This window comes from Patagioenas fasciata, chromosome 1 (genome assembly GCF_037038585.1).
Source record: "Patagioenas fasciata isolate bPatFas1 chromosome 1, bPatFas1.hap1, whole genome shotgun sequence".
Taxonomy (NCBI): domain Eukaryota; kingdom Metazoa; phylum Chordata; class Aves; order Columbiformes; family Columbidae; genus Patagioenas; species Patagioenas fasciata.
In genome coordinates, this window is record NC_092520.1 from 205,321,947 (window position 1) to 205,341,798 (window position 19,852).

Sequence of the window (19,852 nt, forward strand, 5' to 3'; positions counted from 1 at the left end):
TCAATTTAAAACATAAATAATACTAAATCTAAAGCCAGCTTTGTTCTCATTCTGGTCCACTGAACTGCATGCGTTTCAGAAATATTAAAAATAATTACTGGGCACTGTCACTTTAAAAGACACATTCTTTCCATTACTCAGTGAGAAGTACTGTTGTATAGCCTACAAAAAAGAAACCAGAAAAGTGCCCTGTCTTGCTCATTTCTTCTCTTTCTTTACATTTTAAGGTTTAATCAATTATTTTTACTTCATGCAAGCACTGCAAATTAACTGCAAAAGCCTTTGATTACACTTCTGCAATCCCATTAAGTTTAAAATCACCACACAGCAGTGGCAAACAAGTGATTTCTGGACCTGCTTTGTACGAAGTGTTGACCCGTACTAAAGTACTGTCATGATGTGGTGAACATCAGCCTTTCGGTCAGCACAAGGATGAAATTAAATTTTAAACATCTGCAGTAACTGGAACTTACTAACTGCTGTAACAATATTAACAGTTTCATTCTGCAAGAAATAATATCACCAAACGCATGTAAATTTTTAAATTTACAGTATGCTGTCTTTTCAGAATCTGATTAAACACTCAAATGTCTATCTGCCTCAGTAATCTATTAAGTTAACAAATATCCACTGAAAAAACTTTGTGTTTTCAGGTACATAAAATCCTAAGACACATTTTAAAAATGCTGTTACAGCATTTGTTGCTAGCAAGGAAACACACTCTTCATACTTCTGGAATAGAAAAAAAAAACATTTGAAGCTCCCCATATAGCAAATCTATCAGAAGACCAAAACCACGTGAGGATTCTGACAAAAAAAAGTAAATGCTTTGTATTTTAATGACCACAGATGTTTTGACACTGTCTGCACATACCATTGATATGTTCAGATAGTAAGTAATGTCTTACTATGGTACCTCAGCTGGGCACTGAAAAAATATTGAGGCACTTAACATCCATTAGATTCTGTCTGCTTAAAAAAAATGGAAGTGGGTCAAAATGTTTTAGACTCATTGGTTCTTATCTTGAAATTAAGTAAGTCTCACACCAATAGTCTCTAAACGTAGTTTTTTGCTTCTCAAAAAAACATGAACAAAAATGTATTATTTCATAACGTAAAATAAAAAATCTTTATCCCAATAAAGTATCTTTAAAATATCATTGTAAAGTTCACCAGACAATTTTAAACTTAGATGCAATTAATATCAGCTTAGCTTTCAGAAGACTTCTGGTTTTTTTAATAATAGGACAGCAACCAAATTTCTAGTAAAATAACAGAGAAGAAAGTCACCTGGCTGAACACCAGATCAGTAATTTTCCTGATTATCTGTTTTAGATTTGTGACTCCAGCTTGACCCTCACTAATACAACTAGTCTATGAACTGTCCTATTTCCTAATGCCACAGGAAAAAAAGCAAACCACATACGATAATCAACACTGAAAGATCTGTGCTAATCATTCACCCAAGAATTTCATGTTTCAAAGGTACAAAGACACATAGAGATGGAATAAATATATATAGGTAAAGAAGTCATGACATATGAATTCCAATGGGATGAGGACAATAGCCGGCTAGACAGGAGCTGTGTGTCAGCAGCAGCGCTGCAGCAAACATCCCTTTGGGTTTCACACCATCAATGCCCATTACCAACGTTAATAAGAGCCATCTGGCTTTGCATAGCTTTACATCTGTATCTCAGTCTTTGTTTCAACAATATTTATCCATCTTTGGAGTTCCTTATTCTGAGAAGTAATTTGGAACCTTTTAGAGGTCTGAATCAAGAAAACAAACAGCAGGCAGTTAATCACGGTAATAGTGCTTCTGAAGGTCACATTATTACTTTGAGCAGTGATACCAATCTTTCTCACTCCTCAAATTTAATTCCAGTGGAAAAAATAAATATCCCTAATTTTATGGTTATAATTACTGGAAAGAAAAATTACTAAGAATGCAGTCTTGTAGTCAATGTCTTGACTAGTAACCCTGGGGATCTAAGCAGCCTTGCTTTCAAATAATGTCCTGAGATCATCAAATTCAGAAGTAACCATCAAAAATGAAACTGCATCAGTGTATAACTTGACTTGGAGCAAGCAGCCGTATCGAAATACAAGACATCTGTTCAGAGAAACTTGTGAGAAAGCAAGGATGTTTTCATTTCTCCCTGCAGTGACAAGAAATTCAAACAAAACTATCACAGGTCATTTGCTTATCTTGGCTTCACTACTTCTGTTGCAACTCAAAAAGTGCAAACTCAAGGGGGTCTTGGAGGAGACTGGGAGACAAGAAGCTTGGCTGCAGCATCTCAGTAACAGCCCTGAGCTGAGGATGGGAATCCTGAATTCACAAGTCTATTTGCAGATATATATTTTGCATATGATAGTACTGGAGAACAAATAAACTCAACAAACCATCACCACATTGTACTTGGCCATGAGCAGGCTTTATTATTATTGTTATTACTAAATAAAGTAGCTGTAACCAAACAATACTGCTTCTGGGTCAACTATTCTCAAGAACAGGTCAAAATCAGATTCCAAAAGGGGTGGAATGTGTAGAAATCAAAGGAATTTAAACAGAAGCTAGACACTGCTCAAAAGAAATGGATTAAGCCTCATGAAAAAGACAAGTGTTCAGGCCTCTTGAGAATCATCAGGTCAAAGTGGGGTCATTTGGAACACAGCTTTAGCCAAGGCATCAGGGAAGGACAGAAGGTCCTAAAACAATTCTCGTGGGCAACTCAAGTCTCCGTCTTTAAGCATTTAAATACCTCTGTGCATATGAATACCAGGAGCCTGACTCTGCTGATGAAGTTTAGGTTCTTCAGCCTTACTTCAAAGGTGAATTCAGGTACTATTTTTTTTTTTTTTTAAATATTTTTCTGTGTTCAATTTTGATTAAATCATCCAAAGAGCTATTCCTTATTAGCTCTTTCTTTCTGTATATACACTATGTGTGTTTTACAGAAAAAAAATGGGAGAGGTGAGTCATTCTGCTATTAAAATATTTCCATTTTGATGTTGTTTCTATTATACATATTGAGTTAGTCAAACTGGAGAAGTAGGATACCTCATTTGGAATTAAATTAATTTCATTCTGACAGTCAAGAAATACAGTGGAATCCTTAATCATTTAACATGCACTCTGTTTTTTAATGCTAGATTTTATCTTTCAAAATAATAATTAGTAGTAGTTTTAACATTTTCTCAGTTATAAAGATTTATCATTTAATGGATAAAACTTCCATAAACCTTCGTGAATACACTGTGTTAGCCTATTATGTTCTGTATTATTTGGCTACTGTTATTAAACAATAATGGCATTCACTTTCTTACAATCAAAATTGAGAAGATAACTTATGCAACTGAAAGAAGTTGTTTTTGTATCTTAAGTGAAAATTATTCTTTACTGTGTTTCCCATACACCATTTCTTTCCAAAACAACTCATCACCAAACACAGCAGAGGAGATACGAACTTCTATTAGGAGTTAAACCTGCCAACTTGCAGAATGATCTGAACTTTCTCAAATAGGAAAAAGCCGATAGTGCAGAGCTGTTAATAAATTAAAGGGAGGCAATAGATGTCACCTCAGGTGATGCACTACACCATTCTAGGGCTTTTCATTAGAACCACAGATGGCTCATTACTTTACAATGTTCCTGCACACTTGCTTTGAGAAGTCCAAACCACATTTGGGCATTTAATAGCAGGGTTCATTGCACTTCAGATAGGTTTGCCATTTTTTTAAATTATTTTTTTTAAGCCTATTACTAAAGCCTGAATAATGGGTCACACCTGCTGAGGGCCTCACTCCACTTACAATTAGGTATCAGTGAAAGTTTGGAAAAATAGAAACTGCCAGAATTGTTTACATTGAAGACACACCTGTGCCAGGACCCTTTCTGCAGGATTTCAGGAGGAGGTACAAGAACCCAAGATGTATTCAGGTATATGACAACACGCTATGACACGAGAGCTCCCCTCAACTCCAGAGAAGTTCATATCAGTTCCAAAAAGTTAACTGTTTACTGTTAATTCTAGAAGTTCTTATTGGAAGAGCAAGGTACCTTTTTAAACTTGGTTATACCATTGAGTTTAAAGATAGCACTGTGCTTACTTAGAAAATTAGTTTATCTTTTTTGCTTTTCTCTCTCTCCATAGTATATGGGGAGAAGAAAACAAAATATTTATTTTGTTTCGTCTAATAAGTAATACTGAGAAAATTAGTTATCAGAAAAGCATATAAATTCTTTTGGTGGGTTATACATCTATTTTTCAAAAAGTTCTATGATAAAAGAATATGCGTTGGGCAGGAACCATCAAGGTCATTGTACATAGACTTCTGCTTATAGAGTCCTGCTATCATACCCACCTATGTCAAACAATTTCATACAGACAATACTTTCTGTAATAAACATATTAAGAAACATCCCTCTCTATGTGAATTTTTTCTATTATCCATTCTGATCACATCTCTAACAGATTATATCTTTTTTTTTTAAACAAGAATTCCTTAGAAAGTCTGAGATATGTCATCTTTTTTTCCCTTCCCCAGTCCTTCCTGTCCTTTTCTTTCATTCAACAATTCTCTCCTTTCTGTAGCCTCTATAATTTATTTCACACATGGAACATTTTCTACTTCCAAATACCTTTCCAGATAATTTTATAGCTATCAGAAGACTAAGAAGTGTTTCTCTTGTTCCCTTGGCAGTTCTATTAGATTAGATCCATTAGCACACTCACACATACACACATTTTATTTTGAGCTCTTTCTGTTCATAACATGTGACTCTACTAAGCTGTTATTCTTTCTTGTTGCCCATACAGATTCTACAAATTTCGGTATCTTGGTTTTTCTTCACTTAGTTTTTAATTTTTTTTTTAATTTTATTTTACTACTACTACATTAATTCATCACAGGTCCTATATTCCTGACCCTGCTGCCTCAACATACTTAATTACATTACAGGCAACCATCTCCGCTTCTGTTCAATATTCTGAGCAGCTTCACTGAGTTTAAGTGCACAAAATGGTCGTTGTCACACCCTTCATTTATGGCTTTGGCAGTTGCAATCTTGTGCTCTGTTACTAAAAATAGAGCTGCTTCCACCTACCTGAGCTGGAAAGCTAATTACAGAGCTGGTAAACAGTGCTCCTCCCTGTTGAGCAAATGGCAGAATAAGGAGTCTGCTAATGCACTAAGGCACACATGGTCCTGTGGGCCTTTAAAATCTATCAAGTGTCATTTATTTAATAATTTCTGGCTGTTTGCTTCATGGATAAATTGCCATTTGAATAAATAACTGTTTGACTGTTGGATTAACAAATCAAGGAGAAAAAGAACAATCAGCCTATTTTAGGAAAAAGTAGTTTAGCCTCATTCTCAGCCTGCAGAAATCAGAATAATTTCAGTGAAGGAAATAGCATATTGTTGATCTAGACTGGGTAAAAGTATAGCTCTCTTATTTCCTGCTGAAGAGAGGTTATTATAGGACTGAATGTTTGCAGCAGCTTAAAGACTTTTTTGAAAGTTATTTCTGTCACATACAGGGAAGAACAAACAGCTGACAGGTAAGAAAGCTGCTTCTTCCCTTAAAAGCACCCTCAGCCATGTCTGCAGTACAGCGGCACATTGCCTGGAAGACATTCCCTGCTGAACGATCTGAAATAACAGTGCCCACAGAGTTTAGATGCTCCTCTGTATTTGTCAATTAAACATTTGTTTCCTTGCTCCATGAGACTGATTCTTACCACACAGCCGAATACAAGCTTTGTTGGCAACAAGGTTTCAGCTGTCACTTGGTCAATAAAGCTTATTTTCAGCCATTACTGAGGCAACAACATATAGATAACACATATGCGACTCTTAGAATTACTGTGATATAGCTGCATCCCCAAAGCGAAACTGTAAAATAATTGTTACATTTGTTCACCCAAAACACTTTCTGCGGTCAGGAGGGAATATCGCCTTCTGGAATTATATATATTTTTTTATTCGAATGCAGAATATAGGAATAAAAGAATTAGGTAGAAAACCACAAGGAATATCAATTTTAAAAGAATTTCTATTTTCCTTCCTAACCCTTAGAAGAAATAACAACACAAGTAAATAAAGCCTCCAAGACTGTACTCAACACATCAGAAAAGTTTGGTGGAGGAACTAAATATCCTAGTGAGCATAAACTATTTGCTCATCTTCATGTCTCTGTCATGTAACAGGTACACACTATATACAGTGCACACAGGGACAGAATCACAATCGGAGGTTAAATACGTTATTTACACAGACCATTTAGGAAGGAGGGGATGAGCTCCCTCTTCTGTCTTCCATCTTCATGAAAAGGAAAGTCAGTTCGTCCTCAGCCAGACAAACTACCTCCTGTTGTCAAGAAAAAGCAGTTTGCCAATTTTTGGCAAAAGTGATTGGGAAAACTTAAAAAAAGGATAAGATGGAAAATGGTGGACAGAGATGGAAATGTGTAGTATAAGAAAGAAGAAAATGCAAGAAGGAGCTAAAAAGAGGCAAAGAAAGCCATGTGGAAGTCAGACTACAGAAAATCAATAGTATTTCAAGCTCTGCATATGCCAAAGAGTGGAAACAGAACCCTCTAGCAATAACACCAATGGGAAAAATAAAGAGAATACCAGCCTTCTCATCTTAAACAGAAGAAATGCAGAGTATAAATCTGCACACCACAAGGCCGTGCTGCACCACAACACCAAAGTCAACTCTGAAGAAGTCAATTCATGCAGCAGTAGCTGTCATTGTAGCGGAGTGTTTCACCAGCACTGACACATCTTGTTTCCCTGGTATCCTGTGCATGCATAACAGAGTGACTCTGGAGAAAGTCGTATGCATTTCTTACATTTAAAACCTAAATAAGCATGTGTGTATGTGCACGTGTATACATACATATGTTTGTGTGTGTGTGTTTGTACGGGGCAGGGGTTGGACAGTGATAAAAGAACATTTGTGTGATGGAATTCAGCACATAAGCAACATTAAAAGTAAAATGAATCCTGGCTTCCAATCACTGATCACTCTTCCTGTGTTTTCAGACCTTTCTTTCTGACCTAAACGACCACAAAGACAGTAAACAACATATTCACCAGTTAGATAAAATGTGCTTATTGTAATAGGACAAATACCTATCAAACAACAGTATATTTCAGAAAATAATCCACAAAAAAAGCATATGCAGAAAACATAAGCAATATTTTCCCTTCAGCTTGCTATTTCTCCCGACATTTCTCATCTCATGGCAGAGATGCTATACCCTTTAACACAGGGAGCCATTTCTAATTTATTAATTCATATTTCAAAGACACAGTATTAACAGTCACTTTCCTCATGTGCTACACTGACCAACTTACATTTAAATTATAAGTATTTTTAGGTGGTCTCCTTCTTTTGAGTTGAACTTGCCAAATCAATATGGCAAATGCGGTGTGTCTCTACCTTTCTGTTAACTAGTATAAAGTTACCAATCCCCTTGCCAAAAAAAAAACACAAGAAAGAAAGGAAGGAGGGTAAAAACACAGAATGTGAGGGAACTGTTGAAAATAAGTCACTTAATTCTTTTTAACATAAGTTGACCCTACTGGATCTGTCTTGGGCAATCATAGAGAAGGAACTTTCAAACTCTCACTACTTAATGAAGTGACTTTGTGAACCTTACATTATTTACAACAAAAAACTACATATTTCACCACATAGATAGCACTCAAACCTCAACCTTCCTAATGAGTACATCAGCATGTGCAAAGACTCCAAAGCCAAAATGAGATTAATGGAATAAATCTGAGGATGTATCAAACAGGAAAGAAAGAACTAAGCATTAACACATTCCTTCATTCAATAATTATCTGAATCAGAGGCACTGATTAAATACATGTTAACATACAATACTGACACATATGAAAAAGAACTTTATCCCATGACAGACTGAAAATACAGTAGTTTGCTGTATCATAGTAGCACCAATTTCAAAAGAGTTCATAACCGTAATTAACTATCTGCTTATGCCTCAAAAACCTAGCAACCAGCCATACCAGGCTCCCTTAATCTGCAGAAAATTCACTGGAAATACTTTCTGACTACTGGCTAAGTTTCGTACAACACATATCTAAGTTTAAAAGCCCTCAGACGATGAAAAATTCAAATGTTTCTCAACAATTCAATAGCTAAAAATCAGCTACAGAGTGGTCTCCACAGCACAGGGAGCCTGTAGGTGAGAACACAGGGTAAACACAGACTCCATTGCCTTACCTCTGCTATGTGCGGCATTGGGTTAAATCCACAGAGATTGCACACAACCTTCTTGCACTCTGTACACGTATTAAAGTTGGGAGGATCCTTAGAACCAATATTTAGTCCAGTTTTACAAAGGGGACAAGACACTTCAGGCTGACTGGCTTTCTCCGGCTCTGACAGCCCAGCAGGTTTCTTAGCTTCAGTAGCCTGAGACTCGCTGTCTTTAGCCAAACCAGGTTTCTTTTCTAAATTAGATCCTTTAGTTATTGAAACACTATCTGCTTTTGATGTCTCTGATTTTGCAGTCACAAGAGGCTTGGCTTCTTTCTTTACAGGAACAGCTTTTGGAGGAGGCTGAGCCTGAGCAGCCTCTTTGGGGGCTGCCTGGGAGGTTGGGGGCTGTGCTGAAGGCTGGGGCTGCTTTGCTGCTGGAGCAGGTGGAGCGGGGGCTGATGCCTGAGACCCTGGCTGACCCGCTGTGGAAATTAAATTTGAGGCCTGGCTGAAGATTGAAGCTCCAAATCCAAAGAGTTTCCCAGTAACTGTTTCCTGTGGTGTTGTAGGCTGAGGCTTAGGGGCATCAGTGATACCTCCCAGATTAAGGCTGAAACGCCTTGGTTGCTCAGGGGTTTTCTGAGGTGGCTGGGGTTGAGGTGCCAGCTGTGCTGGTGCTGGCTTGGGACCTGCCCCTGCTTGTGGGCCCTTGGGAGCTGGTTTGGTATCAGGCTTTGGAGCCAGTTTTGTTTGCAACTTCTTAGGATCATCTTTTGTTTGTGTTGGCTCACCAGGCTTTTGAGTTTTAGCATCTGGTCTAGCCCCAGGCTGAGACACAAGCTTGGGATCTGACTTCTGCCGAGACGCTTGTGGGAGAGGTTTGGAATCTGGTTTATCCCCAGCTGCATGTGCATCCTGTGATGGCTTGGCAAGCTCCGGCTTTGGGGAATCTGTCACTTTCTGTTGAGTTGGCGGAGGTCTGGGACCTGCTGAATCTTGCTTCGGCCCTGGTGTTTCAGAGGGAGGCACAGTGTCCACTGTTGGCTTCTGTACACTGGGTTGTTTTTGCTTATCTTCAGCCTGGGCTGGCTTGGCCTGATCAGACTTTGGAGCAGGGTCTGTTTGCTGGGAGATCTCAGTAGGCTCAGCAGAGGGTTGTTTTGATTTTACAGGAGGAGACCCAGGCAAGGACGGTTGCTTTTTCTGTGGTAGGGGTTTTTTCGATTCTGCTAGCTGTGTAGGATCAGGTTTTGGAGAAGCATCTTTCTTTTGAACTGGGGATGGCTGTGGTGATGGTTTAGCTGTTGAAGGTGGAATGGGTGTCTTCTGTTTGGGTGGAGGTGGCTGTGGCCTGGGACCATGACTTGGTGCTAGGTCACCACCTAGCGCTCTTTGCATCTGGCAGTTTAAACAGAGCCATTCCTTAATCTGCAGAAAAAAAATAGTTTTAGAGGTAATTATAATTAAGATAAAACAAAGTTAATAAAATCAACATAATGATGGGCTATTCTATTTTATGGCTTGTTCCAATATTTCAGGATTCTTTGTAAAATGGGAGAAATATTACCACTAATACTATTTTGGTGCTAACATGCCCAACTGATTTTTTTGTTCTTCTCCACAGTCCTATGATTCGACCTATTGCTCAGCCCATGTTTCTAATGACTTCACATTCAGTTTAAACACAGCTGAATATTGGAGGATAAAAACCCAGCAGAATGAAGAAATGTATTGGAATTTCATGGGACCCAGCAGTGATTCATTTACAGTGATGGTTTGCCAGAATAAAGACAAATACTGCTAAAATAGTTTGACACATCAAGTCTGCTGAGAGAAAACAATAATCAGAATTAAAACACAGTAAATGCATAATTACCTTTAAGCATACATCTATCAAGCTCTTCATATAGCTTATGGTTTTGGTAATGGATTAAATTACAGGGCACAAGTATTGGCTGTATACATGTATCCAATTAATTAGGCACAGAACTATGTTAATGGGCATCATATATTACACAGACTTAAATTTTACAACCAATTTCAGAGAGCAAGTCTTCATTTGGAACCAGTGAAGAGCTTCACTTAAGTCCTGATGGTATTTGAAGAGCCATAAGTAGGTTTGCAAAAATTTCTTTGTTATGAAAAGTAGTTCCCAGTTTAATTACTGTACACATGTATACAATGGGCCCCTCTTTTCAACACAGAGAAGGAATAAGGCAAACAATGTATTTATCTGTTTCTCATCAATTTTAGTCCCTCACAACTTCAAAACATTTTTTTTCCTTCCCAAAAAGTACTACATGAAAGGGAAACCGTATTTTCTGATAAGACAGAAAAAGCCAATAATCCCAAGTGGTCACCCCTACCTTTGTTTTTGTACAGCCTCACAATCTGAGGAAGGATCAAATAGGTAAAAGCAACATGTGCTCAGGAAGAAGCATGTGCTACGTTCCACATTTTTCCATCACTAGCAGAAACATTATAGGCAGCAAAAATGCCATTCAATATGGCACAGAGTCCCTTGGGCCTACACCTGCAAGTGGATACTTAAGCAGGTCATCTGTAGCTCTGCTTCTGTTCTTTAGTCTGTGTGTGAAACACAGGGTACCAGCTACCGCATTCGCACGCATCACTGCAGCAGAGGGAAACTGCAATTAAGAGGAGACACAATATAAGATACAGATCTTTTCCCCTAAGGGTAAAGATTTCTGGATCCTGTTTCTCACTTGGGTCTGAAATCTCTATAATACACCATGGGATTAATCTGGAGGTACAACATGCAAAGATTTTTGTCTGTAATATCAGAGCTCACTGGAAGGAAAGAACTCTGATGTCACAGACTGAGGCAACAAATCCACTCTTTTGGTTTGCTTTGCCAGCCTTGTATTTTTCCAGCGCCAAAGATTAAAAGAACAGTTGAATGCAGTTCCCTAAAATCCAGTTATTCCAATTATTCTGATAAACATGGTATATGCACACTCTGGAATATGCCCTTGCTGTTGCTAACACCTTCACAAAGAAATGCCCGATTTTGGACCCCAGATGTAAGTTCACAGTAATCAAGTTACCATTCATTATAATGCTGCTTTTATATTCCCAGTTTTCAGTTTTCAGTGCAATTTTTTTTAGATTGTTTAAACAATTCTCTGATATACTTGCAATCCGTATAGCAAATGACTGTTAAAAAGTGAAACCAACTGAAACAAACTGGAACACGTGTTTAAGCTCTGCTTTGAATTATTAAAGGAATTAAGTTAACAACTGCACACAGAACCTGAGCAAAGATTACATTCAGCTTAATGCCCATATTGTTTGCTCGGTGATCAGTTCCCCTACAAGTCCCCTGTCCAAGGGAAAATTACTTGTAATAAGTAAATCTTAATTATGACACCTGATTTTAGATATTAGTAATCTAATTTAATTAGATACACATTAATACTATTTCTGGATGAATTCTTAAGGGTTTTATAAAAGCTTTAAGTTTAATCAAAGATGAGACTTAAGCCACATGCTCTGAACATCCACCTCAGCTGTCACAGTTGTCTGGTTTTGCCAAAGTGATTAAGATTTCTTATATTAAGGAGTTGGGCTCTCTATGGTGGAAAAAGAGCATCCTGTGAGAAGTTTTTTTAATGGGCCTAAGTGAGGAATGTCTTATCCCACTCATCACAGAACTTTTACAGAGATTTGGACAATGCTCCTGCTTCTTTTTAACACCTCCACTTGCCTTTTTTGTTTGTTTGTTTTATAAATGAAAGTGCTGTAATCTAAAGTAAGATGACAAAACAAAACCATGGCAGTAACAGGTGCCTGCTTGCTCTCACTCAGCTTCAGGAAATCTCATTTTAAGTCATGAAGACACCTTCAAGGTCCCAGTGTAGCTGTAGGGTTTGGTGGGACTACAGAATAAGTAGTCTTATTTTTAAGGTGTCTAGATTCCAATCACATTCATAAGCATTTCAGCTTGTCTTTAACAAGCAGCTGGTCCAGTCTGCCTCTACTACCTAACTGGAGTCCGAACAAAAGTGAATTCTGTACTACACTTTTCAACATAGTTTTCTGCAAAAGACAAGACCTTAACTCACAACTGTTATTTTTTATCTTAAAAAAACAAATATATATATACACACATGTACATTCTCAGTATTAAACTGAAGCCTTTAAAACTAGAACTGAATCTGCTACTCCTACAGTTGAACTTCAAAATGGAAAATGTAGGAAGTTTTACTTCACTGTATTATTTTTTTAAATCTTTCTGGTTTAGACATAAAATGCCTCCCATGCATTTTAGTAGGAGGAATTATGTGTCAAAATCCCCAAGTCATCGTAGCTTACACACATCATATTCAAACAAACGCAGAGCTGCACAAAGTGTAGTTCTGTGGCTGGAACTGCAGGAGTTCAAAATTAGGTGTGATACATGAGGCAGTTCTGTATCAAACACCGACTTGTTTGTTCTACTGCAACTACACAGACTTTTCCATGAACTTTAATAGGAAAAAGCTTCTGTTAAATATGGATGTTTGGTGAAGTAAAACTTACTGCTGCTGCAGATACCTAAAATACTAATGTTTGTCTATGCTTAGAGGTCTTCCTGGACAGTTCTGTGACTTTCTAGTTTCTTTCTCCATATTTCTCATATCTCTACCCAGAATTAAAAGGCAAAATTTTCCAGGGCAACACATGAGCTTTTGCTTTTTTCTGCTTGTGAGGGAGATTCTTCTTTGATGCTGAGGATCCCAAGATGTCTGTTTTCACACTGATAGATAGGGGTGGTGCTGGGTCTTATTTCTAGAAGAAATCATAAGTGATTTTCTTCATCCTGAGACTCATGCCATTAAGTGCCATGACTAGCACTTTAAATTTGACAGACTTCATGCAGCATTTTTGTTCAGATTTCAACTAATAAACATAGAAAATGCTACTTTGTCTTCTAATTCACTAATGTAGAAACTATGTTTTCATAACAACAAACAAGTAATTAAAATATATTTTATGTATTCATCAACTATAGCATCTTTAAAAAGCTCATAAAGACTATTAGTTAGAAGCACCAAATGAATTTATTCAGTGTTTTAGTAACAATATCCATGGAGAATTACATTGAAGAAAGTTACAGCACCATGTTCCATAGCTCACCTTGACTCCAATATCAAATACAAGCTACACTGAAGTTCTTATCCCAAACAAAGCCAAAACAACCAAAGGCAATCTAGAGCCTATTCCTTCCTGCAGAAGTGTTCAGATTTGTTCTAACTACGCAAACCCATCAAAAGGAATAGGAAAACTGTCAGAGAGTGACTGCATTGATTGGTATGCTCAATTTCTATTCCTGCAGATCATGTAGGGGAGGATGAGAATCCAGCTAGATTCTAAGCTTCTAGATGTACTGCGAGAAAGAAATTTTACTTGCAGATTGAACACATTTCATACAAAAATTACTGGCACACAATACAAATTATGCTCTCAGAAGCCATTTTAATAGTCCTTTTGCAGAAGAGAGCCACATTCTAAGGCAATGGATCTCATTCTCACTCAGACCAGTCATTTAGTACTATAAAAAGGAACTTAAAGATATGCATAAAATATTAACATCCCTTTACATCGCCAGATAAGGTAAAGATTTATAAGGCCTTTACACTGCCAGAGATACCTAAATGGACTTTGCTGACACTGCTCAGCACTGGCCAAAACCTTTATTGACAAAAAAAAAAAAGTTTCTAGTCTGAAAACACATCAGCTTATTTAGTTCCTGACAATTTCGGAGAGGAGTGAGGGAACCAGATTTGGCTCTTAGCAAATATTTCTGCCAAGATGATGAAAAACATGAGAAATAAAGCACTTGAGTCCATGATTTTATGCAGTTTCAAGCAGAGTGGTGGAATACTGTAAGAAACAAGAAACTAGAATCAAAAATCCCATTACGAACAAAAAAGAACAACCTCTATCACAGAAAAAACTGAATTAGTATGTTGACATACAACTGAAAAGGTCTTCTAAGCAAGCCCGGGCAATAATAAAGACAAAATTTTCCTTCTACACCATCCTTCCAAGAATAAGATCTCAGCTATTTGAGGTAACTACACTGAAACAAACATTTAACTATTGTACACAGTATGGAACTGATCCTCATTTGAGGCAAATAGATTATCACTAAAAAGTAAATATTTACCTTTCTTTCAGGTATCAGATGTAAAATGCAACTAGGGAGTTTATCAGGAAACATTGACTCAAGCTGCTCACGAAAATGATGCTAGGTTCTAGTGAGCAGCCTACAAACCACTGCAATAGCTGCAAACACTATGCCTGGGTGCTAAGCCAGTGTTTGAGCAAACTTTTTAAACAGCCATTTTAAAAGGCTCTTTATAAATGCTATTTTAAAACTACTACAAAACATCACTGTATGCATTGTGTCATGCAGTTATCACAATCTTAAAAACTTACTCCACTGCTCTCCTTAAATTACTGATGCAAAGATATAGTTTGCATATGAACTATGGGTGTTTGGGGAACTATTGTTTTATAGCTTATATAATTAGAAGCATAGAGCAAAACACTGAATATAAGCTTGTATTTCAGAATATCTAAAAGTTATTTTTTACAGCTGCATGTGTTTAAGCTACCTCATGCATAGAACAAGGAAAAAGATTTAAACAGAGCTCAGTGCCCTGTATCATGCATCACTGCAACAAAGGCTGGTTGCTCTCATTAACAAAACACATAATGGCAAAGCAAGAGTGCAGCAAAGAAAAGGTTAACAAAGTTCATCTGTGCTACACCAAGCACATCCGAGTGGATATCGCTGGGATTTGGAACAGGATTAAGCCGTCTGGTGGGAGCCGGGCTGGGCTGTGCCTCCTGCCCAGCACTCACCCAGAAAACAGCAGCTCCTGTCACGTGGCCCAACATCGTAGTAAATTCCAGTTGCTCAGCAACAGCAATGCTGGTGCAGATGGCTCCCTGCAGTTGACATCTTTAGCTATGCAGATTAATTTATTATTTACTTGTGTTAAAAACTGGACAGGACAGTCTTCTAGGCTAATGAGTAAACACTCCAACATATTGTAGAATGATTCCCAGTTAAAATTTTGAGAAACTATTAACCATGCACAGGTGTTTGGTTCTATGTTCTGTCTCTTTCTTAAAAGAAAAAAAAAAAAAAAAGAGAAAAACCCACAGGGCATCAATATTATTAATACATCTAATCCTAAATGGAAAGCAGAAATGTAGGCACACAGTCTTCCTCTGAGAGAGAAACAGTGTGTCTGTGTTTAAGGGTATTCCACAGAGAGAAACAATATTCTGTTCTTCCATAGCCCTTCTATTTCGGGATTGTTACAATTTTCCCAAATGCCTATGTGGCAGTTGTAGCTAGGGGCAGAACTGAAGGAGCTATATTAAGGTCATTTGATCATGAAAATTGTGAATAGCCTCCACTTCCATATAAATTGTAGTGTTAGTAACACCGGAATACCACAAGTACTCTTTGGATCAAAGCTAACATTTCACATAAGATCGTTTTTAAGAGACAACTAAACAAGGCTTGTTCAAATCTGCTCTACGATCAGTTTGAACCCAGACTAAACTCCATTCTCTTTTACAGAACACCTCTAGCTTTATTTTGGGGCAGTTAAGAGTTTATATCTAAATTAACACTTTGAGAAAGTTAAAAAAAAAAAAAAAGTTTTGTTGGGTTTTAACTCATTTCTTTACAACTTATAACAATTGATAGTCAGATTCAAGAACTTAATTATTGTCTATTCTGTTTTGCACTACTTATAACACCTTAAAAATTCATCCAAGTCTAAGCTTACATACTGCGTACAGTTTCAAATCTATTTCACCTTTTATTAAAAAGCTTTGATTTTGTGGCATGTCACCAGTCACAGTAATGGCACTTTTTTTGTATATATGTCATTTCCAGTCCATGTTGCATTCTGGTTCTTATGCAATGAAGCAACACGGCAGGGTCTAGACTGTAAACCAAAGGGAAAATTTCAATTGAATCAATAGATTATTTTAGTGTCACATAATCAACAATGATTTAATAGTCATTTCTATTAATGTTCTTCTAAGTGTAAGTAAAACTTATCTGGCTTCACCACAAGAATTAGTCATCTTCCTTATATGAATAGTATTTAAAATTATTATATATTCCCTTCCCTGTGGAACTACTAATAATGATAATATCTGAAGAAGATCAATGCATTTCTAACTGATTAAATTCTCTTTAGTTACTGAAAATACTTCAAGTCCAAGGATTTGCCACTGTTTAGGATACCTGGATATGGAAGATGTCAAAAAAAAACAAATACAAATACTGAAAATATTATAAGGATTTGAACCAAATCATCATGCTCTTAAATCACCAAAGGCTGTGACAGGATTGTACTTCAAAATGGAAGCAGAAAGAAAGAGCAAATATTCAAGGCTCTAGTACCTAGAGCAACTGATACAGAAAATTCCTAGCTCTACCAAAAGAACAAAAAAAAAGACCTCTCCCCAAAACAATTTCAACAACAACAAAAAAGAAAATATTTTCCAATTGGGTTAAAAAAAAATAATCCTGACAAAAAGAAAAATAAAGGTGTGGACCCAGCAAAACATTCTACTTCATATGAAATTATACACTCTGCTTTGGGAGACTCAACCTTTCATTTTTTTTTCTTCCTCTTTTTTTTTTCCATTAGGATTAAGTCAACTTGGATACAGAGATGTTGTTTCAGAAACAGTCAGAACCAATAAAATACTTTTTAGAACTCACTTTGCCTCCATCCAGAAGAGCTTTTGGCAAGTAAACAAATTGTACATCAATATGTACATCTTCACATTTTCTGAGTGTGCAACTTTCAGCAAGTATCTACATAAAAAATTATACCTGGCTCCAACACTGATTTTAAATGGTCTTTCAACATCTTACTGAAACATGGATGAAATATGGACTGATGCAGATAAAATGCATGAAAAATAATCCCTTCTAAAAGACAAGCATTCACATAGGCACACGGACTCATCAAGGGTAGGCTCATGGAGCAGAGCTCACGTACAACCAGGTTTCCAACATCAACAGCTTTAACACTTCACTTGATCACTGACTTTACAGATGTCCAGCATAAATAATGTAATCAAATATTTTAACAGTTTAAACTACTGTTCAGTTCATGTTGTATGTCTCTTCCAATAACTACTTCACAGGGGATGAAAACTGACCCCAGCTATCAAGCACAAGCACTGATCATTTAGATTTAACTACAGCAGTTCATGCTTTTTGCCCAGCTTTATAAAAAGCTATATGTAAGTGCTTAATAAAATGGATAGTCCCTCACATGTCTCTGCTCATTTTCAGAAAGCCTACTCCTATTCACATGATCTAGAGGGCTGGATCTTCTTTTTTGGAAGTGTTGGTTTCTGTTGCTAATGGCTCATGAGAGTGGTTTCAGCAAAATATTTATTTATTTATTTTAATGAGTAAAATAAATCACCATGTGATAAAATAAATACATACTTGCTACAAGGTTCTGAAGTATGTGAAAGGAAAATGGAAGAGAGTACCAGTCAAACCTCTTTATATAATTTTTTCTTTTACTTTATGCAACTGTTGCTAGGCAGTCATGTGCCATGGTGATGCGTGGAGTGTGAATACCTAGGCAGATTAGAGAGACATATGTTACTGAACACATTATGTATGGAGTGTTTTCTCTCTAGACTGCTGTATAAACCAAGATACCAACTACCCCTTTTCCCCAAGGGGACAGCAATGTCAGGTAGTTCAAAGAAATAGTTCAAGGGGTCTGACCTTGTGGCAATGCAGGTATCACTTTCTGCCCTGACTTACACAGTTCTCTCTAGTGCATTGAAACAGAGTGCATGTAATACTGCATTTTAAATAGAGGTTTAAATGAAAATAATGACTTTTTTTTTTTTTAATCAGTACTTTTTACAATGGTTTTACAATGCATGCAACCTACTTCCTGAGCCAGTTTGTAAAGCCTGCTATATATTCTCTCCAGAATCAGCTATAAACATAGAAATTTAGGAATATCTATATTGCAAAATAATTCACTCTGTTACTTATGAAGACTGATCTATCCTGTAAAAAACTTGTAAGAAGAATATCTTAAGAAGATAGTTGGAACAGCTGTATAGGGGAAAATGTTAGACAACAGAAGTAATATAATATTTTTTTCTAAATAAATACGTTCCATTCTCCCCACATCCAATATGAAAGTATTTCTTCCCAATTGATAATGTGTTTTAACATAAGGAATAAAAACAGTGACTACAAAGTGCATGGTAAAGGCACAACACAATTAAAGAATCACGAAACTTGGCAAAACGAACAGCAAGAAAAGTCAGAGTACAACAACAAGAGGTGAAGACATAGTCAGTAGGTGCATGGGTATGAGGGAAAGACTTTTGGTCAATAAAACTGTAGGAGAACATAAAAAAGAAAAGCCAAAAGAAAAAAAACTTGCATCATAATCAACCATACTGACAGCTAAGACACAAACTACGGTCTTCATGCTAGACAGGAAGAAATGTGTTAACTATTGTAAAGGAGGAATCAGAAACTTTTGTTAGCAATCTAAATATTGAAAGGAAAGGTAAACTAGAAAGTCTGATAATAAGTGGGAGTGTTGCAGTTGAAATAAGTCAAATTTTTGTATATGCCAGGGTGGGTTCTATTACTTTGCTCCAACTGTTCAGAAATGAAGTCGGATGTAATTTTTGTTGCACTTCACTGCAGATTGGAGCAGGACACCCACAATGAAGTTTCAGCAAGACAGCTGGTGGTGCAAAGCTGAGCAAATGAGAAAAGTCTGAGTGGGAGTCAGGAGATTGGAACTAATAGCTGAATAATTTAGATGTCCAATACCTTCATCTACTGAAGTGATTTCATCATGAAATAAATGCATATCCTGTGTTTATTTCAATGTGCAATATGAAATTCAAATCTGCTTTTACATATGTATGCAATCAGTTAGTCTTAAATGCAGCTGTATTTATTGTCTTAAAGTCCTGAATTTCACACTTGTAGAGTACCCACTTTGAAAACTAGTAGTTATTCACAGAATTTCCAAATACTTTGAGATCTTCTCATATAAATTCTCTCTCAAACTCCACTTCATTTGAACACATCAAAGCTGTTGCAATTTCCATGGAAAATCTGAAGTTTTTAAAGGAAGACAAACTTGGAGCCCCAAGAGACTCCAGGAACACATTACAGAAATAAACAACTTAGCACCCACAAATAAATTCAAGATTTTTTTTTTTTTCTAAAAACACTCTGTTAGAATTTGAAGGTAAAGTTTTCTTAAGAAGTTCTTCTTCGACTTTAACATCAATGTATTCACATTTCTTGTCCATTATACATGACTGTATCTCTTTTTACCTCCAAACTGCCCAGAATTACATGCTTTACATTCTTCCCTCATATAGGCCTTCATAATATAATCTTTGAGCACCCGGTTAGTTGCCGATGCTCTGAAATTTCTCCACATGGCTGGTCAAGTCACTCCTCTTCCAGTCCAAGCATTAATGCCATCTATCTCAACCCTGAATTTCCCTAAACTGAAACAGTACACTCCTAAATGATGTTTAAATT

At 36.8% G+C, this 19,852-nt stretch overlaps 1 protein-coding gene across 15 annotated transcripts in view; it reads right to left on the reverse strand.

Annotated features, from left to right (window-relative positions):
* Positions 1 to 19,852, reverse strand: part of PCLO (piccolo presynaptic cytomatrix protein) — a 351,923-nt gene that overhangs the window by 323,634 nt on the left and 8,437 nt on the right. For all 15 annotated transcript variants that reach the window (XM_065843589.2, XM_065843572.2, XM_065843550.2 and 12 more), the window contains exon 3: positions 8,269 to 9,675. In XM_065843589.2, the coding sequence (XP_065699661.1) occupies positions 8,269 to 9,675 (1,407 nt within the window). The remainder of the gene's footprint in view (positions 1 to 8,268; positions 9,676 to 19,852) is intronic.